The 22,008-nt window shown below is 44.5% G+C and overlaps 1 protein-coding gene across 1 annotated transcript; it reads left to right on the top strand.

Moving 5' to 3' along the window:
- The first annotated feature begins 317 nt into the window (after nt 1–317).
- TUBB (tubulin beta class I) lies at nt 318–20,262 on the top strand. Its single transcript, XM_072989112.2, has 4 exons — nt 318–609; nt 15,988–16,096; nt 16,495–16,605; nt 17,182–20,262. Exons 1-4 carry the CDS (start codon nt 553–555, stop codon nt 18,237–18,239), a joined length of 1,335 nt encoding a protein of 444 aa, XP_072845213.1. The 5' UTR covers nt 318–552; the 3' UTR covers nt 18,240–20,262.
- The last annotated feature ends 1,746 nt before the right edge of the window (nt 20,263–22,008 follow it).

Raw genomic sequence — 22,008 nt, 5'->3', positions numbered from 1 at the left:
GAAAGCTGCATCGCGCACAGCATCCCCGCATGTAGGATCACGTGAGAGCTGGTCTTAAAAACGCGTGGACTCTTTTCTCCATCCCTTTGAGCCTCGAGCCTTTCAATGGCGGCCTCTCCCCTGCTCCCATTTTCTCACAACAAAAGGAAAAATTGCAACTTCCCAAAGCCCCCCACCTCTTCCTTCCCCCCCCCCCAGCCACTGGGTCTATCAGCTGCCACACCCTGCTCTTCGTCCCCCCCTCCTCTTTCCACCACGTGTCTCTTGTTGCCGCCGTCCAATCAGGTCGGCGCTCCTGATGCCTTTGGGCCAATCGGCGCGCGGGCCGCCCGCCAGTTTATAAAAGCTTTGTCTGGCTTCCTCCAGCCTACCTCGCCGCCTCTTTTAGAACGCGGAGCTCGTCCTGTAACGTTCGGAGAATAGAACCTCGAGCTCCCCAACGTTCTATATTGCAAGAAGCAGCAGCGGCTCTGGTCCAGCCTTATCTTTTTTTTTTTTTAAAAAAAGGGAAAGTGTGGGGGAAGTGATTTAAGGGGGGAAAAAACAGACAAGATGAGGGAAATCGTACATATTCAAGCTGGGCAATGTGGTAACCAGATCGGTGCAAAGGTGAGGATGACGTTTTTAACTCCTGTAAATGCAACATGAGGGTTGGTCGCGTAATACGGGAATAGCGTGGGAGCAATCGGAAAAGGGCGCCAGGAACGAGTTGAAATATTTGCCACCGTGGCAAAAGGGAAGTAATCGTTAAATGAGGCCCATGGCTGCTTTTGGCTTAAAATAAGGTTATTTAATATTCGTAGAGACTCTCCTTAATAAGAAGCCTTTAATTTTGCTGGCTTAAAAAAAGAACTTAGTTCGCTATCAAATTTAGTTTGGGTTTCAAATGCGCTGCTGCAAAGCTGATTCCGTTCTATAGAGGATGGGTCGCTTCTAGGCAAAGCTATTGTCTGCTTATACAGGCGGGAGGACTGTGTGCTCTTGTTTCTCACATCTAATCATTTTAATATCTATTTACTGATGCGCTACATTAAATCAAGTAGACTGCGTGCGTGCGATAACGGCTTTAAAAATCTAAAAGGTTCTGCCAATATCGCCTTTTTAAAAAGAAATACAGTACCACGATTTAAAATTAACGGGATTAGACTGCAACAGCCGATGACTCAGCCGGGAAAGCTACACACTCCCCCCGCCCACGCATTCCCCCATCTGGGTGGGTGGGGGTTGAGAAAAAACGCCCGCCACTGAATTTGCCCTAACGTTGCATGTAGATTTTTAGCGCCAAATCGGTACGGCGAGGAGGTGGAATTTGAATTTTTTTTTCTCTCCCCAGAAGGGGAGGCGCGGTGTTTCGCCCTAATGCTTTCCTGTTCCCTGTCAAACATTTGTGGGTTGTAGATCTAATTTTATTTTTCAAACCTTAGGGGGAGTGGACGCGGGGGGAGAAGATTGGGAAGCAGGGACGCGAGGGAGGGTGGATTTCGGATTTACAACGTTGGCGCAAAAAGGGGGGGGGTAAATCCATCGGCAAGGTTATTGCCTCTCCCCCCCCCCTTCTTCTATCCAGCTTTTTCTCTGGGGATTATCTATCTGATGGGATAAATGAGATTCTTTCCTGGCCAAACCCCCCCCCCCCCAATTCTAGTCAATTTCCGCCGCCTCGTCAGTTTCAGCGGCTTCAACGCGGAATCTTAACAATTCGAGGGGCTTTCCGCCCACTGCCCGATCCGGTGCCTGCTGATGCATGAGGCGGCCCTGCCTGAATGGCGGGGCTCATTGCCAGATAGTAAGCGCGCATAGCGTACGGGATTACTCAGAAGAAAGTCCCGCAGCGCTCCTAGCAGCCGCCTTGAATTTGTGTCTCTTCTTCCCCCCCAAAACTTTTTGGAAGGGATGTCACTTCAGTGGAATTACAAATCAGTGTTACAACTGTGGACACAAGAAACACGGGACAGCTTAACTTCTCCAATAAAATGACTTTTTTGTTTTTGTTTTCGGCAGCAACAAAAGAGAGAGGAAGGAAAACTCCTCTGGGTGGCTATTTTGTTGCCACACCAACCTTCAGTGCTCCCAAGAACTGGTTTTCTTTTGCCTTTTTAAAAGCCGTGATGACTTAGAAAGAAATGAGAGGGCCGATTTAAGTTTTTTTCCCCCCTATCCCTTTCCGCTGAGCAAAATGTGCCATTTGTGGCGCCAAGGGTTCTGGCCTTTTGAACCCGCCCACCGTCTTCCTCCCTTCTTTGTCTGCTGGAGGACAGGCAAGCACATGGCTTGGGAGGGGCAGCTCGGTTCCCTCTCACTTAGACCAATCTGGCGTTAATAGATCCCTCCTTGATCCTTCTCTCCCAGGCTTGATCAGGCTCCTTCCCCCCCCCCTTTAATGCCTGGCTGGTTTGTGGCTTTAAGTGATTGCCGTTTCCTTAGCATGAGATCATATTTTTTGGCTTGCTTAAAAAAAAAAAATCCTAGCGGCCATGACACCACGGGGGCCTTTGTGCGTGTGTGCATGCATGTAATGGCTGCTGGTTGGGTGGGACTCTCCAGCAGAAGGGTGGGGGAGAGAAGAGGGCTGGTAATGATCCCCAGCAGGATTTGCTTATGAAAACGAAAGGTTAGAATGTATTTGTGGGGGGGGGGCGGCTTTGGATTCATCACGAGCACGGAGACAAACCACTATTTGTGGCATTTGTTTGCCTGGTTTCTGATATTGTGAGAGTCTTTTCAAGCAAAGCAGCCTTAGTTAGTTTGGCTGTGCTAAAAAGTAACCAGTAATGCTCGCATTCTTTAGATGCCGATCTGGGTTGAATCCAGATTGAAGAAGTCTTCCACCATCGTTTTCACATTAGCTCTCTCAAAATGAATTTTGCCTGCCCTGAAGCGGGGAGATGGGGGCTCTTATTTGTATAGTAGATGGGGAATCACACCCTTTAAGGTGTGTCCCTTAAAGCTGCAGTGGAAACAAGAGCAGGCACCCCTTTCATGGCTCACTGGCTTCTTCCCTGATAGGAACAGAGTGGATTCGAGGAAACAGCCCTTTGCATTCAGTTTTGTGCAGGGTTGAGTGACTTGGGACTTTTTTTATTAGGGAGTATTTTCAAAATTCACATATGAATGGGTAAAAATGTGCAATGGGACTGTATAGCTGAACAAAAGCTGGCTGGATAGCACAGTGGTTAAGGTAGCTGACTGCAGAGGCAAAGGGTTGGGCGTGGGATTCCCCGCCGTGCCTCCTGGGGAGGAACCAGCCTGTGTAGCCTTGGGCAAGCTGTACAGTCCCAAGGTGCCCCCACTCCAGAAGGAAATGGTAAATCTGAATACTCTTTTATCTAGAAAATCTTGAAAACTGTTGCCATAAGTCAGACTTGGTGGCACACAATTCTTATAGCTGAACATATCTTAAGTAAAGAAGCGTGTGTTTCTTAAAATCAAGTAACCAATAATGCATTCTGCACTTCCGAAGGAAAAGGCAAGAAAGTCAGAGTTGGTGTTCAGCCCCTGCAGCATTTGAGGCTCAAAAGAGTTTTTTAATTGGGCATCAGAAGTTCTATGCTACTCCAAAGCCTGCATATACTTATTGTGCCAATCCCTGTGGTTCGCCAAGGAACCATTTTGACCAGTGCAATCACTCATGGGATACAATGTTAATCATAAAGTCAGTTTGCCTTCTTCATGCTCTTTTAAGATCCTGAGTATGATGTAACTTTTTAATATATACATGTACATACAACACAGGCTAGGAAAAGTGTCCCTTAAGGGTCAGGATGCGGGTGGAGGAAGGGCTTAAGTACAGAGCCCCCCTGCAAGGTCACAGCCCTCTCTGCACATACAGATTATATGGACTGAGAACCTTGTTACTGAGAGTGTGGGTGAGTGACTTAAGGGTAGATATTTTTGTTTTAGCAGCACTAGACAATTGCCATGGAATGAATGATCTTCGTATGCGAGAATGTCTAAAGAAAGAGAGAGACTGTTAAGGACAAAACAGCCCCTTTGTGCTTGAAATCTGGCCAGTGAGAGCCAAATCTCTTACCTGTATAGCGCCATCCATGATTTTATTTCTTAGTCACACTAGAATGCGAGAGAACATAGTGAAGAAGAGGTATGGATGGTTAGTGGTACGGATGCTGCTTATATATTCTGACACATGCTGATTTGACGATTTATAAGGTTGTCATTACAGATGAGGGTCCTTTAGTTTTAATGTGCTGTTGTGTAGATAGCTAGTGTTTCTGCCCTGCCCTCCACCTTCAGTAATGATCTGTTAGATTGCTGTGTTCTGGAATAAAGAAGTCTCTTTTGTACTCAAAATAAAATGGTTCCCTTGCCTGTATCTCTGTATATCATGTAGGGGAGGAAATAGGATCTCACCCTCCCATCTCCTTAGAAATCCAGATAAAAGATATCACCTACTCCTGGTTTTGTATTGTGTAAGGACCACTGGGCTTGCTTTCTTTGTTTGTATTTTAGAGATCCACTTAGCCCAGTAATCTAGTGCCTGATATTTCCCAGCTGCCCCACCCTAATTCACCTCTGTGTGACCTACATTGTGGTGGATGCTGTAGCGGTGGATGCTGTAGCGTGCAGGAGGGTGTGTCTGCAGATCTGCCCTGGCACCTGATGAATAAAGAACAAGAGTGGTCTCTCTCCTCCCCCAACCCTATAGCTGAGCAGAAGAATTCTGCTTGGGCGTATTGTTGCCAGATTTTCCGACAGAATGAGGTGTCTCCCTCATTGCAGAGCCCTCTTCCACCCCGTTCTCTTGAAAGCAGAGACTTCCCACTACATCTCTCGAAGGTTCCTTATGGAATTTGTTGGAGATGCCAAGACCAGGAATTGCTTGCGTTGGTCCTCCCTTTTTGCATATATACTGCTTTTTTGCCTAATCCGAGTCTGCAGTTGGCACGAGAGCAGACAGTGCTCTCCCCCCGCTCCCCCGCCATCCACTATATTTAAAAATTTATAGATCTGCAGTGCCTTGGGTGTGTTTGGCAGCCATTGCAGGTCCTTGGCATAGATTTTAAGACAAAAAACACTTAAGCGAAAATCCTTGGATGGAACGAATTGTAGGGGGGGGCACTGGAAGTCATGAACTTTGTAGGAAGGTTGGCATTCTTGAATTTGAATTTCTTGGTGAACCTTCTTGGTTTAAATCAACTCAACTTGTCCACACAGTACGGAAATAACTTGATCCTTCAGTGCTGTTGCTGTTCTTTTACAATAAATGGCAGATAGTTTTTTTTTCTTCTAAAAATGGTATGTGTATTTTTAAGGGCACTAATCTCTCCATTTGGCGTGACTTGGTAATTTTTATAGAACAGGAGCAGGCAACCTGATGCCTTCCAGATGTTTGGGACTATGCAATTCCTACACGCCTTATTTGGTCATACCCTTTGGGGCTTATGGGGACTGTAGTCCAAACAGAACATCAGGTTCTGTCCTAACCCTGCTACAGGGCATTTACATTGACTAACTGTAGGACTGCTGACCTTCTGGGTTTTAACCCTTATGGGTCAGGTTGGCTACAATGGACAAACCACTGCAATCATTCCTTAATGGTTTCATGTTCCCAAGCAAGTTTTGCAAGTCTTTTTTTTAAAAAATGTACATAACTTGTATAAAATACCCATGAATGTTTCACTTTTTAAAAAATCTTTAAAGGAAATAATTAGCTATTAACCTTATAGTACAAAGTTATCTGGCTGTAGAATTCCCCACTATGCCCCGTTGAATAGGGGCTAGACTTGATGATCTGTTGGGTCCCTTCCAGATCTGCATTTCTAAGATTATTTTTTTATTATTATTATTATTATCATTTATTGTATTTATACCCCACCTATCTAGTCATTTCGACCACTCTAGGTGGCTAGAGTTATTTATTTGTAGTGCCCTTCAAGCAACACAGCACTTTTAAGATTCTAATTCTTACAAGATAATGAAGTTTTCAACTAATACTATTGATATGCTTGAGCACTGAAGTTCACTGTTACTTCAAGAATGTTTATAAAATATTCTTTGTTGTGAGTAGTGTCTCCCCGCATGCCAGCCACTGAGGAAGCCATTTTGCTCAAAACTGGCCAACTCTATAACTGGACTATTGATTCTTAGGGTTACAGAGAGGCTATTTGAATCAAAGGATGTAGTATAGAATGATCTCCTTCTCTAGTCTTCAGTCTTGCCAACCAAAAGGGCACATTTGTCTCCCCTGATGTATCTGGGGAACATGATAGAATGGGACAAACTGAGGAGGCCTTCATTTAGCTCCACCTTCCATGAGGTAATGGAGATCAGTGACAGATTTAATCCAAAATGCAGGTTTCTCTCTCTTCCCCATTTCCTCCATCTCAGGCTAAAGTAAAAGGCTGAATCCTATAACTGGTGGCTGGATTTCAGAATTCAAGCTTTTAAATCTAATTTTTATCTTTAAAAAATAAAATGCTAATTTTCTCTAGCATTGTGGGTACAGTAATTGTGCTACCTTTTTATGTGTCCTTTAGAAATTTCCACTTCATACAACAACCCATTGAGGATCCATGATGCATCTCTAAAGAATCCTCCATTTTGTATGTTGTTTCTACAGCTCTTAAACACATACATAGGCCAGCCTTTTTGCAAATCTGGCTTGGAATTTATTCTCTCTGTCTCACAACAGTGTGCAAAATAGCTTTTCTATGGGGAAGCCATAATCCCTCTGCCAGAGATAAAGATATAATCCGTATAAACATCCCTCTAGGCAGTGCTCCTAAATTCTAGATTCAAACTGTTTTGAAGCTCAGAGGTGCTACATTGCTGAAAGACATATGCTTGCCTTCATGGTTAAGGAAATCTTAGTTGAAACCTCTTAGGAACAAGAATCAAACCTCGCTTTATTGCATTACTACAGTCAATATGGAACACCGTTTGCATGAATGCTCATGACAACATAAGACCATATCCATTTGAAGGTACCTCTGCCTTGTAAGGGTATATCTATACCAGAATTGAGAAAAGCTATTCTTTTAAATTACTAGCATTTTCCAGCCAGTGTGCCTAGGATTCTATCTGTTGTCATCCAAAATAATGCTTACAAGCTGCAGTCTAGTATGTTAGCTTGAGAGTAATTGTTTCCCACAGAAATTTAGAACCTAGGTACATGGGGAGGGGAAACTATTGGAGCATCTGAAGTGAAGACACTGATGGTTCTTGGGGTGGGAAGTGGGGAAAGTGGCACGACTTGGTAGCATGGATACACCTAAGTTTGCTCTTACTCTTATTTTTCAGTCACTGAAGTTTGAAGGGCTGAGAGGTACAGATTTCTCTTAGATATAACAATAGATCACATTTGCCAGTGTATCTCTTACATAAGCACTGCAAACCTATGAACCCACCTTACACAGGGTCAAACTCGTGGTCCATCTGACCAATACTCTTGACAGTGATTGATAGCAACTCTCCAGATTTTGGGCAAAAGTATTTCCTATTGAGAGATACCTGGTTTTGAACCTGGCATCTTCGGTGTGCAAAGAGTGTGCTCTACCACTGAGCCATGTTCTCTTCAGTGTAAAACCCACAGCTGCTTCAGAAGCAGAAGGATAACGATGGAGATCTTCAGAGTGCTTAAACTGATGTCCATGTGGGACTCTGCTCTTTTTTTCCTTGTGTATGTACAGTATAAGAATGTAAACTATACTTATCCCTGCAAAATATTAGTGTTGTTATGACACTACAATCTAAGCACTGGATGCTTTTAAAAGATGATTTTAGCTAGGAACTCTGTGGCAACTGCTATTGTATAGTTGCAACTTTGTGCCTTGCAGATGTTTTGGACTACAATTTCCATTTTCCTGACCTTTGAGCATGCTGGCTGGGGCGTGTAGTCCAAAGCATGTGTATCATTTTGGAGAGGGCTGCAAAGCAGCCCCTTTACTTCAACACATGGAGATTTCATGAGGTTAGCTTTAACGGAGGATTGAGCAGCATGTGGTGGTCCAGATGTTGCTGAACTAAAACTCCTTATCAACCCTGTCAGGATAGCTAGTGCCATATGTACTCCATTTACCGACCTCAAAAGATGGAAGGCTATGTTTACCTTGAGCCGGTCAGGATCACACTCAGGTCTTTATTTATTTATTTGATTTATATCCCGCCCATCTGGTAGAGTCTTGACTGCAGGACTGCAGTTTAATTACTGTGCCACAAGGCTTTTTTGTTGCCCACTCTGGCTTTAAGGTTGCCCACTCTTCAATAATTGTAGCTGTCCATGTACAATAAGCCTTCTGAATTAATCTAGGATTGTTCAGGTGGATTAAACTGCATCTATAAATAGGTGCTTAAGGACAGAAAGTGTGGGGTGGGGGAGAGATCCAGATCTCATAACTGAAGACTGTAATCTACCTTCCCAGAACAGTAAGTTAATTAAAATGTGTTAAATATTAATCTCTGAAGGAGTGATCTTAAGAACATGTGCCTAGAATACCGTTGGCTAAAACAGATTAGATCGTCCCTATGAATAAGATAACCCTTCATGTTTATACAGTGCTGTTCTGTACATGCATGATCTCCTCCAACGTAGAATGCCCTGTGTGTGGTGGGTTGATGTCAAAGGAGGGGGAGGGGGTATGCCTGAAAGATTATGGTTTTCTCCATGCCACCTGCTGAGCTGATGGCACAGGTGAGATTTGAGCTGGCTTACAGCTCAGCTCCTTAGCTATGACGCTGTTTTGCATTACTTCGAAATAGCAGCAGTCCTTTTTTCTGTGCAAACAAGGATTAGGAGGATTGATTGATTGATTGCAGTCTTTGAAAAGCTTAGCAAAACCGACTTCAGTCACCTTGTGAGTGTTAACAACTGGGATGGGAAGGAGTAAATTGGGGTGGGTCAAGTCAGCCGAGCAAGGCCAGATTGCGATCTCTGTAACCATGCTGACATTTTTCCTTGGGGTAGACAATGCATTGCACTGAGTTAGCCCCAGCGCAAGAGCCTTTCTGCCTACAAAGCAGGCTGGGTTTGATTTAAATCAAATGGAATTTGAAATCTTTAATTAAAAAATCATTTATTTTTATTCGCTCCGGTATAAAGTACAGCTCAATGTAGTAAAGTAAAGGTAAAGGTTCCCCTTGAACATTTTTGTCCAGTCGTGTTCGACTCTAGGGGGCGGTGCTCATCCCCGTTTCCAAGCCGTAGAGCCAGCGTTTTGTCCAAAGACAATCTTCCGTGGTCACATGGCCAGTGCAACTTAGACACGGAACGCTGTTACCTTCCCACCGAGGTGGTCCCTATTAATCTACTCGCATTTGCATGCTTTCGGACCGCTAGGTTGGCGGGAGCTGGGACAAGCGACGGGCGCTCACTCCGTCGCGTGGATTCGATCTTACGACTGCTTGGTCTTCTGACCCTGCAGCACAGGCTTCTGCGATTTAGCCCGCAGCGCCACCACGTCCCAATGTAGTAACACTCCTTAATTTTTCCTCCTAGGGTAAGCTTAAAGGAACTGGTTCCCAACCTTGGGTTTCCAGAGGTTCTTGGACTAAAATTCCCAGAAGCTTTCACCAGTAGCTGAGCTAGCCAGGATTTGGGGAATTTGCTGTCCAAGAACATTTTGGGACCCAAGGTTGGTAAGCATTGCTTTCAGGTCTCCTTTGTACTAACAACTTTTGAATTGTAGAGCTGGCAAGAACCCGATGGATTATCGAGTCCAGCCCCTCTCAACGAGTCACAGTGCGGAATTGAACTCCCAACCTCTGGCTCCACAACCAGAGACCTAAACCTTTCTTAGTTCTCTTTTCCTTCTGAGCTGTTGTCTTTCCAGGAGGTCCCTTGAAGCACATAAAAGTAGAGTGGATACACAGGGGGCTGGTTGAGGCAGCCTGCAAGTCCCTTCAGTCAACCATTACTGAGGTGGAGAAAAATGCCAAGAATGTTCTGTCTGCTTCACCCACAGCTGTGGTCTAAAGGGATTCAAGGGCAGTGGGGTATGAATGTGTGTGCCTCAGAAATCGAGTTCTGTTTTTTTCTTTCCTGTAGCTCGAGATGAATTCCTGGGGCAGCCTCCCTTCTTCCCTCTTTTCTTCTCCACTTCCATTTAACACAGGAAATGAAGAGATGGGGCCCGTACCAACCCTTGCCTACCCAAATTGATTCAGCAAGAGTCCTGTTCAGTTGAAGGGCAGAAATAAAGCATCTGGGCACAAAGGTGTGGGTGAAAGCATGCCATGTAGGCAATACACACAAACATGAAAGTTTACACAGTGTGTATAGTTTATTATAAACTGAACTTTTCACACTCAGATGTGCCCTGTTCAGTGGATTCTGCTCTCTTCTCTAGCATAGCAGGCTTTGAGAGATCAGAGTGGTCACCATCTTTGAATAGGTAACATTACATAGTACAAAAGTGGAGAGGTGGTATCGCTTCATGATGGTCCATGAACATATGATATTGGAACACTAGAAAGTCTCCTCCTACTGAGTCCTTTTAATTTTTAAATGGATTTTTGGGGGGGACAATTTAAATTTTAAAAAATCAATTAAAAAAATTACATCATGATTTAAAACAATATTTTTCTGAAAATCATTGATATTTTTTTTTTAGCCATCGTGGTCCTACTTTTAGTCCATCTCACTGTTGGTAACTAGTAGTGGTTTCCCAAGATTTGAGGCAGGATTATTTCCTAGGCCAGGCCTGAGGTCCCTGGTGATCTCCCATTCAGATACTATAACCAACCCTTCCTCTCCTTAGCTTTCAAAATCAGTTGTACCCATGCTCAGAGTGGCATGATATTTAACATAGCAGACTCTGTTTTTTTTTGGGGGGGGGAATGGATTAGAGATGAGCAGAAACTACTGTCTGGGTGGTTTGTGCTGGTTCATTTAATGGCCAAACTGGGGTTCCAATGTTTCAAAACCCCATCTCCTCTAGTGGGTGCCCACGTAGAGGCAGTTCCCAGAGGATGCGGGAGAAGGAAGCCAGGACATTACCACCCCTGCCGGGCATTGTCCAGCTGCTGCATCTATGTGGGCACTCACCAGAAGAGATGTGGCTTCGGAACACCAGTTTGGTTGCTAAACAAACCGGAGGTTCGTTCCCATCTCTAGTCTGGATTCTTCTGGGTGGCCTCCCCACCCTCCTCTCCATTTCAGTCTACTGCAGCACTGGAAGAAACCCAGCTGCTGAGCCTAATACAGTGGTGCCTCGCTTAACGAGTGCACCGTTTAACGACAAATTTGCATAGTGACACGTTTTATGCGATCGCATTGCGATGATTTAATAGGGAAAACATCGCATTGCGATGATTGGTAAGCGTTTCGCTTACCGATCTTCGCATTGCAATGTTTTTTAAACAACTGATTGGCGGTTCCAAAATGGCCGCCGCATCCGCAGAATGGCCGCCTGCAGCGTTTTCGCGCCCTGCCCTCACTTACCGGGCAGCGAAAATGGCGGCCAGATCGAGGATTCCCCGCACAGCGGTGAGTTTTCGCCCCAATAGGAACACATTAAACCCGTTTTAATGTGTTCCTATGGGGTTCCCCCCCTCATAGCGATGAATCTACATAGCGACGTTAATCCTGGAACGGATTAACGTCGCTATGCGGAGCACCACTACTTAGTTTTCTGACATTTTCCCACCACTCCAATCTACCTTTTGTTTCTTGTTCCCTCCCAGTTAATGCTGGGTTAATCATGCGATTCTAGGCTGCTAAATTCCACCTCACCCACTCAGTCTCCCAGTGGTCCTCTAAAACAGAGGTCGTCAACCCCCAGTCCACGCAGTGGTCTGTGGCCTATCCAGGACCGGGCCACGGACACAGATCTCCGACCCACCCCAACAAGTGCTGTCATGTGCATGTGTATGAGCACATTCCATCCCCTGTGAGCGTGATGTGTGCATGAACGTGAAGTGCGCGTACACATGTTCTGCCCCCTGTGAGCGTGCTGTGCGCATGCACATGAGTCTCCCCGCAGGCATGACGTCTGTGAATAAGCTCCGCCCCCTGTGGGCGTGCCATACACATCCAACCAGTCCGCAGTTAGGAAAAGGTTGGGGACCATTGTTCTAAAGAGGTATCTGTCTTGATAAACAAGACTGCAGAATACATTTACAGTCTAACAAAGCATGTAATTTCAGAATCTCTACTCACCAGTTCTAGTGAATTCCCTTGTGTGTTAGGCATTGGGGGCTAAGTTCTGGGATGTCGTCTCCATGGGATTGACAGTGGGCCAGCGGCTGGATTTTCCCAATCTCAAGCAAGATACCTAGTTCCTACCTACTCCTCTATCCATCGCACAATCTAGATTAGGGGCAAAAGCAAAAAGTGTGCAGTTTACATACCACCGCATAACACTTCAAGCACTCTGGGTGATTCACAATTTAATCATCATGTAGGTTATGCATTACACACACACACACACGCACACACACACCTTTGGAAGGCTGTGTCAGCCATGAGCCTTTTGGGACTGAACTCAGGTTGTGAGCAGAGTCTCAATTGAAGTATTGCAGCATAACTGCTGCTCCCTGGGGCATATCTTTCTATAATGTGAGAATTCAGGTCTAATGAATAGTTTCTTCTGGCCTCATCAGTTTCCAGATTACCCCAAACTGCACGCATGTGATATCAAACAGTCGCTCTGTCTTTCTCCTTCACAGGGTGAATAGTAACAGAGTTTCCCCTGGATATCTCTAGCTGGGTTCCCTGGTTTATCTGAATAGCTGATGTGTAATATACCAGTGGAGAGCAGCTCTGCTAAAACGTCTTGGTTTTTGCCCTAGAGCAGGAGGCAGTGGAAGCCACAGCAGTACTGAAGGAAGTCACTGGTTTTCAGCTTTATTCAGGCTTCCTTTTCCTCACTCAGTTTAGAGTCTGGCTCTTCATTGTAAAAGAAATGCAGGTGAAGGCTTGCATCAGAACTCTGGTTCTTTGTGACCACATTTCTTGCTTAACTCACAAAGCAGGAAACAGTACTGTACTGTACAGTGGTGCCTCGCTTAACGATGTTAATTGGTTCCATTAAAAAAATCATTATGTGAAAACATCGTTAAGTGAAACACCATTTCCCATAGGAATGCATTGAAAACCGGTTAATCCGTTCCAATTGGAACAGATTAATGCTTGCAATCATTAGCCCACCTCCTGAAACCTATGCAAACTTAATTTGGTGTTGTTCTGAGTCATTAATTTTTGGTGATTTTTTTTCTCTCTCATTGAAAAGCATTGGACCATCCGTCCAATGCTTTTCAATGAGAGAGAAAAAAAATCACCAAAAATTAACGAAGACTCAGAACAATACCAAATTAAGTTTGCATAGGTTTCAGGAGGTGGGCTAACGATTGCAAGCATTTAAAACAGCTTCCAAACATTGTAAGACACTTTTACAGGGGTGAAAAGGGAGATCGGAAAGAGCTTTAAAAGGGAAACTGAGATCAAAGAGCCCTTTCCGATCTCCCTTTTCGCTCCTGTAAAAGTGTCTTTTTGATCCGTTTAGCAATGTTTTTGCATAGCGACGATTAATCCAGAACGGATTAACGTCGCTATGCGGGGCACCACTGTATGTCAATTTCCTGGCCTGTTTCTGCAAAATGTGAAACTTGCTGCAAATACGACAGGAATTCCTAGATTTCTGTTGCCATGTGTTCAGCTACTTAGCCGCCTTGGTGCTAGCCACGGTCTGGTGGGCTGTACCTGTGGAACACAGTCCCTTCCAGAGAACGCTGGCATCTCTCTTTCTGGACTTCTTGCTTGGAGAACCCTGGACATTGGCTTCTCAGAGACACCCCACCACCGGCACCGCCCCCCTCACCCTTCAGCTCACTCTTGTCCCCTGCCAGGAGATCTTGGGAGTTTGGGCTTTCAGAAGAAGCTCTAATCCTTCATGGAGAATTGATCTGCAGAGGCCGGATACAAGCAGCTTAACCTCCGTCCTTTGCCATCTGTTTAGTCTCTGTAGCTGAAAGCTTGTTGGGTGCCTCTGTGTGAGAGAGACACCAACTGGCAGCTGCTTGTGGCCGAGCAGCTGGCCAAAATATGTCACAATTGCGGGAGGAGAGCACAAGCTTGCTACAACTGCGGTGGGAATCAATCTCCCAGTTAGCTTAACAAGACTGTGTGCGTAGGACGGTGTTAAAGTTGACTAGGCACCGGGCCCTCAAAATACACAGTTTATGTTTAATATCTGCATTAAATCAGTAGCTAGATTGGTGGCTTGGTTAGCCCACTAAGGCATCTCCCTAATGCTTGTTCAGGGTCTAGGGATGAGCAAGTAGACGGGGCCATAGCAGTGGTGTGGAAAGGTATGAGGACGGTTGCCATGCCATATTTATGTGGCTGCTACATTGGCAGTAGTGTATAAGGACTTGCTGAGGTCCGGAAACATGCTGTGACTTTCACCTTACTAAAATAGTCATGATCAGATACAGGTAATATTGAATCTTTGGTGCTAAAAGAACTTTGATACTCTCCTTCTTGTATGTATTACATGCCCTGTCCCAAAAATGTCAACATATTAGGAGGCTGACTAAAATCTTTTACTCCTTCCTTTTTACATAGATCTTCCTATACTTGGTAAGACATCCTGTCATTTGGAAGCTTTCAGAAATCATTCTTTCTGGGTAAAATGCTGAATCCTAGAGTTGTGGAATAGGAAGGGGTCTATAAGGCCATCAAGTCCACTCCCTGCTCAATGCAGGAATCCAAATCAAAGCAGATCTGGCAGAGGGTTGTTCAATTTCCCCCTGATCCAGTAAGTTTTCCTAGGAGATAGCCAGTGTGGTGTAGTGGATAGACTAGGATTCAGAAAGCCTGGGTTCAAATCTCCACTTGGCCAAGAAATCTCACTGGAGGAATGGAACCATTCCTTAAATAACTTGAAAGCCCTATAAGGGTCACTGTAAGTCAGTTCCAATTAGAACAACGCATTTCCTGATGCAGTTTTCCTTCTATCTCCCCACCTTAAGTGGAGCAGGTTCTCCTATTTGAAGTTGTAATATATTGTTTGTTATAGGTGTATCCCAGTTTCTTGATAGAAAGTATGCACAGGGGAGAAAAGCTATCCAAAGCTCCAAGCTCATTTTCCTTACTTTTTAAAAAAGCATTCAAACAGTAAAAATCGCTTCTACATTTCAAATACATCTGAGACCAAACAGGCAGGGAAAGGAGAAACACCGTTGTAGTGACTTTCTAGCTGTGTTCTGGATGTCCTGAGCTTTCTGAAAGTTTCTGTGTGTAATTTCTCAAGGTGAAGAATGGTAGCGGTGGCTGCCAGGCTTTCCAAAAAGACAACAACTTATCTAGCTTTACCAGTTTCCTGTTCAGAGACCATACAGAGGGAACTGGTTTGTGGCGAGAGATTTCTTAGCTTCTGAATTTTGGGGGGTTTAGCAGAATCAGTGGTCAGGATTTCAGCTGGACGGCCGTATGTTGAGAACCATTGTTCAGTGACCTAGTCCTGTGTTACCGTATATGAAAAAACTAAGATATATACCAATCTCTGCAGGCTGCATTATTCATTAGGGGACAGCCCATAAGCTTTCCTGGCACCAGACTGGAAATTAATCACAGGATATACATTATATCCATATGTGGTAGAGCAGAGGTAGGTGCCTTGGTGGCCAGTTTTAGGCTACCACTCCTATGATGCTTGGAAAACACCAGCTTCTTATAGAGACTCTGCTATTATAAAGGAGTGACCCACACAGCGGATGAAAATCAATAATTAAAAAAATCCTTCCAGCCTTCCACATTATGATTTAAATTGTGATTTATTTATTTTTTAAAATCAAAATTTAAAATGTCAGAGAACTCTGATTTTTTAAAATGTAAACCATGATATAAATAATTTAATATTTGAATTGCAATTTAAATCTAATCCACCACCCTGGTGCCCCCCTTGTATTTCCTTCAGGAACAGTCAGACTTGTCTTCCTCACACATACATGAGCTCCAACTGTTGCAGATCTATTCTCCCTCCTACCTCTGGCTGTCGTTTAAATCTTCCGTTTCTGCTTCTCCCTTTGCAGTTCTGGGAAGTGATCAGTGATGAGCATGGAATTGACCCCACTGGAACCTATCATGGGGACAGTGATTTACAGCTGGATCGTATCAGTGTTTACTACAATGAAGCCACTGGTAAGTTACACTATACAGTATATTGTGAGCCTCCGTGATTCACACTACCCCAAGCTCAGGGCCACTTTCACCTTGGAAACTTTCCTTTGCAATGTTTTAGATTAGTACTGTTGCTTCTAGCCCTTGCTGCCAAGAGAATTTTTTAAAAAAATAAACGAGTGGGAGGAGGCAAGGCTCAAAATGGCACTTGAAAAGATGCTGCCTTCCTGAAATAACCCAGCAAACTGAACTCTTACGCTTCTGAAGTAGTGGTGAATGCCTAACTAAGCTAAATTCATGAGATCTAGGAGCTTGCATGGTTGAAAAACAACAACAACACATCCAAGATCTTTTCTGGGGTAGGATTATCTTTCTGTTCCTCCAGTGTATCAAATCCTTGCTCCCTCCTTCCTTCTTAGGTGGCAAGTATGTCCCTCGTGCTATCTTGGTTGATTTGGAGCCGGGAACTATGGACTCCGTGAGGTCTGGACCTTTTGGGCAGATATTCCGACCAGACAATTTTGTATTTGGTAAGATGCGATCTCCCATCTTTTGTTGCTTGTGTCTATGTTTAGTGGGAAAATGTACATGGGCTGTGAGCTTTAAACTAGCTTTGAATAGGTGATTTTCATAAATCATCGTGTTGGCTATTTATGTTGCTGTGGAAGGAAGGGAGGAAGGAATTAGGGTACTATAAGTAACAACACACTTTAGTTGTTTCATGCTAGTGGATATCCTTAACAGCTTTCCACATTATGAGATTGTAGACCCTGGAAATGTTACATTTTTTTTGCACTCCAGCTTCTAAACTCTCCTAGCCATCGTGGGCCTCTAGAGAACTGTAATTGTAAGAAAATAACTTAAGCATGAGTGGGCAGACTAGGCAGTTCAGATGGTTGAGATCAGAAAAGGTAAGATAAGAGTATCTCTTCTTAACCAGGGCCTTAATAACTGATCTTGTAAGTTCAAGGTGGATCCATGTAACTCAGACAGGGTGTGGGAACCTAAGAAGCGTTGGACCATCCATACTGGAGGCACACAATGGCTGGTCACCTTAGCCCCATGCTTTATTGTTTTTGTCTCCTACCTTCTCCTGCCTCATTCAGGCCAGAGTGGAGCTGGTAACAACTGGGCCAAAGGTCACTATACAGAAGGCGCTGAGCTTGTGGATTCAGTCCTGGATGTAGTGAGGAAGGAAGCCGAGAGCTGCGATTGCCTGCAGGGTTTCCAGCTGACCCACTCTCTGGGTGGTGGAACCGGTTCAGGGATGGGAACCTTACTCATCAGCAAGATCCGGGAGGAATACCCCGACCGTATCATGAACACCTTCAGTGTGGTGCCATCTCCTAAAGTCTCTGATACCGTGGTTGAGCCATACAATGCCACCCTCTCGGTGCACCAGCTGGTGGAGAACACGGATGAGACCTACTGCATCGACAACGAGGCCCTCTATGACATCTGCTTCCGGACCCTCAAGCTCACAACTCCCACCTACGGCGATTTGAACCACCTGGTCTCGGCTACCATGAGCGGCGTGACCACCTGCCTCCGCTTCCCCGGTCAGTTGAACGCCGACCTCCGCAAGCTGGCGGTCAATATGGTCCCCTTCCCCCGGCTCCACTTCTTCATGCCTGGCTTCGCTCCCTTGACCAGTCGTGGCAGCCAACAGTATCGGGCCCTGACTGTGCCGGAGCTGACGCAGCAAGTTTTCGACGCCAAGAACATGATGGCCGCCTGCGACCCCCGCCATGGCCGCTACCTGACTGTGGCCGCCGTCTTCCGGGGCCGCATGTCCATGAAGGAAGTCGACGAGCAGATGCTGAACGTGCAGAACAAGAACAGCAGCTACTTCGTTGAGTGGATCCCCAACAACGTCAAAACCGCCGTGTGTGACATCCCTCCCCGAGGGCTCAAAATGGCCGTCACCTTCATCGGCAACAGCACAGCCATCCAGGAGCTCTTCAAGCGCATCTCTGAGCAATTCACAGCCATGTTCCGACGCAAGGCCTTCCTCCACTGGTACACAGGTGAGGGCATGGACGAGATGGAGTTCACAGAGGCAGAGAGCAACATGAACGACCTGGTCTCTGAATACCAGCAGTACCAGGACGCCACGGCTGAGGAAGAGGAGGATTTCGGTGAAGAGGCTGAAGAAGAAGCTTGAGGTTTTATCTGCTCCTGTTTAAAAAAAAAGGTTAAATAAATCCGCACAAAATAAAAATAAAAGAAAAATTGCATCTCCATGTTCTACTTCTTTTTTTTCCTTCTTAAGCTTAATCTGTCTTTCTTTGCTCTTAAGCTCCTCTTACAGCGCAGTCTAAAGTTTGTCTCAGCTTTTCTGTTCTTCTTGGTGGTGGTGGTGGTGGGTAGCTTATGGTTGATAACCAAGTTGGCCAGGGTGTGTGTCTCAAGAAGTCCACTCAGTGAGGTCACTGTGAAAGGAAGAGGTTCCCATGTCAAGGGCTGGAGAGGTATGGCCCTCCAGATGCTATTGGACTTCCACTACTCTCAGTCATAGCCAGGGAGTCAACGGGGAAGCATGATGGGACTTGTAGTTCAGCAACATTTGGAATGCCCCTGATTTCCTACTCTTATTTTCATCTGCTGGTTATCACCAAATTTATCAGACTCCAGAATGATGGAATGAAACTTCTTTTCTCATCCTGGTCTTTAGCACTAGCCTTCATTGAATGAAATGACGAAAGGAAATAAGGTTGAGGGCCACTGGTAACAAAAGCATGTGAGGAACGCTGGACAGATGGGACCAGCTGGGCATTAAGACTTCAGAACTGGTATGGTCCAAACAGAGCGGGTGCAAGATTGAGGATGGCTACCTTTTGGACCTCATACTATACATATATAAAGGCAACTGTCTTAAAATAGATTCATGCTCCTGAAATGTGTGTGCGCTTATTTCTGGGAAAAGGGGCCATGGGAGATAGAACAGATTTTAAACCAAATAAAATTGATTTAGGTGAAAGCTGGTTAAATGGGACAACATTCTAGGAGTGTACACAGATATCCGGGGCTGGTTTTGGTAATGCAAAGATACAGTAGGAAAATACTAAGTGTGCGGGTGTTCCTCTTTTCCTCATTTTTCCTCTTAAGTTTCTGTTCCTCTAGATGCCTGCACTCTATTCTCAGCTCTAAAGTAACTCAAAAGGGGAGGGGCCTATATGAAGGCCTGAGGGTCACTTCCCTGCTTCTGATTTTCTGCAAACGCTTACAAAAGTCTGACAAGCTATTTTAAAACTTGTGTCCTGTCTTCAAAAAGTAAATAACATTTTTGTCCCATGTCTTGCTTTCATTTGCTCCCGCCAGTTCTGTGTAGTATTTGGAGATGGTGACTAGTCATAAGCAGAGAAATTGGGTATGTTCTGCTTCTAGAGGACCTAGCTGGGTTGCACACCTATCCTCTCCAATCAGCATGCCCAAGTGGACATTGGGAATTGTAGTCTTGACAGATCTAGAGGATTTCAGATAGGGGAGGCTAATGTGTGACCATTGTGTCTGATACATGTCTTCTGAGGGGAGTTGGAATGAACCAAAATAGTAGTCTGATAAAGAATTTCTGCATTTTCAGCCTCTTTAAGTATGAAAGCTGGTGCCAGGAATGAAAGTTCTCATTAAAATTGTTGGCTGCTTTTTATTCTCCCCCCCCCCCAAAAAAAACGGAGGTGAAAGCTTTCTGGAGGTATCCCTGATCTGAAAGGTCAGCAATAAGTGAAAAAGAGTTAATATTGACAAAGATCTGATAGTGTAGACAGTCAATGCATCTAGGAAAGAATTTTTAACAAAGCGTGAATTACACTTCATATCCAGTTTTAAATGACCAAGGTTTTTATTACTGTCTTCCTCTGATGCCGATGTAAACCAAGCAGCAGTATGGAGTAGCCTGTATGAAATGTCAATGGTAGACGTATGTTGTATGAGGGAACCATGGAAGCAGTGTGGGGAGAAAAAGACAGTATTTGTCTCTTTGTATTAGCCCAGACAGGGTGATGTTTTCAGACAGCGAAACACTCCTGTCTTTTCAAGTCTCCTTTTTACCTCAGCTTCCCACTTCTACCACTTCCACCACTTAACTCATTTTCCCCATATCTTTTCTTTTTTTAAAAAAAAAAATCCCTGCTTTTTCATATTGAAAATATGTCTTGTGAACAAATAAAATGGTGTTTTTATGTTTTCTTCTGTGTGGACTGTTATCAATGTCCCTCTAGAGAATCTGAACTAAAAAAATATACAGGATCAGAAAAATGGATGTCACTTGTTCTCTTGCATCTTCCCCTCCCCACCTCCCATTTTTCTTCACAGCAACCCATGAGGTAAATTATATAGTGAATTGTGACTTGGCCATCACGGCAACGTTTTTGAGTTTCATTCATGCCTGTGGGGAATTGGACCCAGATTTTGGTAGAAGTCTGGATTCTGGCTCCTTCAAGTAGACTGGAAGCATCAGCAGCAAAAGTGAGAGGTGAGGGCATGGAGAGAGGAGAAAAGATGGAGCGTGCAGAGAACCAGAGGTTTTATGTGTCAAAATTCCATCTTAAGAGTGGTGGTTCTCACCCTGGCAGCTCTGCTGCAGCTCTGCTGGGCTGACAAGAAAAAGGGCAAGTGGAATAACAATAGGGCAGTAGTTCTTAGCCTTGGGTCCCTCGTATGTGTTCTTGGACTACAACTCCCAGAAATCCTGGCCAGCACTGCTAGTGATGAAGCCTTCTGGGAGTTTTAGTCACAATAACATCTGGGAACCACTGCAAAAGGATAATTTTATATTACATCAGACAACTTTGGAAGTTCAGATGATGTTGGGCTGCAACTCCCATCTGTCCTCGCCTGGATAGTCAAGGGTAAGGAATTATAGGAATTCCAGACCTATTTCTGGAGGTCCCAAATGTCTTACGCCTGACCTAGCTGTCATTTTAAATGCTCGAAGCAATTGTCCAAATCATTAAAGAAAGGGGATTGAGTTTTCCAGGTTAACTGGAATAGAGAGTAATGAGACCTTATCAATCTTGAGTGTCTCATCAGTAAATTGGTCTTTACCTGCAATAAGTGTTGTATTCATCTGTCTGGTGCGAAGCAGTAAATGAAAAATGGCATGTTCTACCTTCTACGGGTAGAATCTGAGATGATCTTTCCATGGGTGAAATGGCTCTGCTTGTATGTATGATTTTTGGGACATTCCCCGTGCCATAACTGCCCCCATTCACCACCACATCCTGCCCCTCTGTATAGTGTTTTCATGCAGACAATGGAGCAAGGAATTCTGCTTCATCTAGTCCACACACTTGTTAATTCTGCTGCTTCTCCAGTGACCTTACGGGTTGTGTCCATGGTGGTTCTTTCCACTTTTATCTTCACAACAACCCTGTGAGGTAGATAAATGGCTAGTATTTAGCCAAAGGTTGCCTGTGAGTTTCATGGCAGAGTTAGGATTTTAGGCTTCTTTTTGATTCTAGTATTTATTTATTTATTTATTTATTTATTTGATTTTTACCCCGCCCCTCTAGACACTCCTTTTAATGAGAGTCAGTGTGGTACTGCGGAGAGAATGCCAGGCTAGGAAGCGGGAGATCTCATGTTCAAATCCTGACTCAGCCATGGAAACTCTCTGGAAGGTGGTGATAGAAAACCACTCTGATTACCATTAGTCAGATGCAACTTGACATCACATAACTACTCCTTAAAAGGGAATCCTGCCAATAGCTACCATTTACCAACAGAATAAGATAAATACAGTAATTAAAAAAGCAAGAATGTTTCCGCCTGAGGTAAACACTACAAGGGTCTGATGGAGGGAAGAGGTAAGTAAGACATGTTACAGATTGGAGGGTGGGGTGGGTGTCAAATGACATGTTTTACCAAGAAACCCATTACAACATCAGAAGTCTTTCAGAAGATGTGAAGAGTACCTTCCTTTCACAGTATAA

The sequence above is a fragment of the Pogona vitticeps genome, chromosome 2 (genome assembly GCF_051106095.1).
Source record: "Pogona vitticeps strain Pit_001003342236 chromosome 2, PviZW2.1, whole genome shotgun sequence".
Lineage (NCBI taxonomy): Eukaryota > Metazoa > Chordata > Lepidosauria > Squamata > Agamidae > Pogona > Pogona vitticeps.
The sequence above is the reverse complement of the archived record's forward strand: the minus strand, read 5'-3'. Positions and strand labels throughout refer to the sequence as shown.

Coding starts and splice junctions, on each gene's coding strand:
- TUBB (XM_072989112.2), top strand. CDS start 553: ATGAGGGAAATCGTACATATTCAAGCTGGGCAATGTGGTAACCAGATC. Junction 610..15,987: donor GTAACCAGATCGGTGCAAAG/GTGAGGATGACG, acceptor CTCCCTTTGCAG/TTCTGGGAAGTGATCAGTGA. Junction 16,097..16,494: donor TTACTACAATGAAGCCACTG/GTAAGTTACACT, acceptor CTTCCTTCTTAG/GTGGCAAGTATGTCCCTCGT.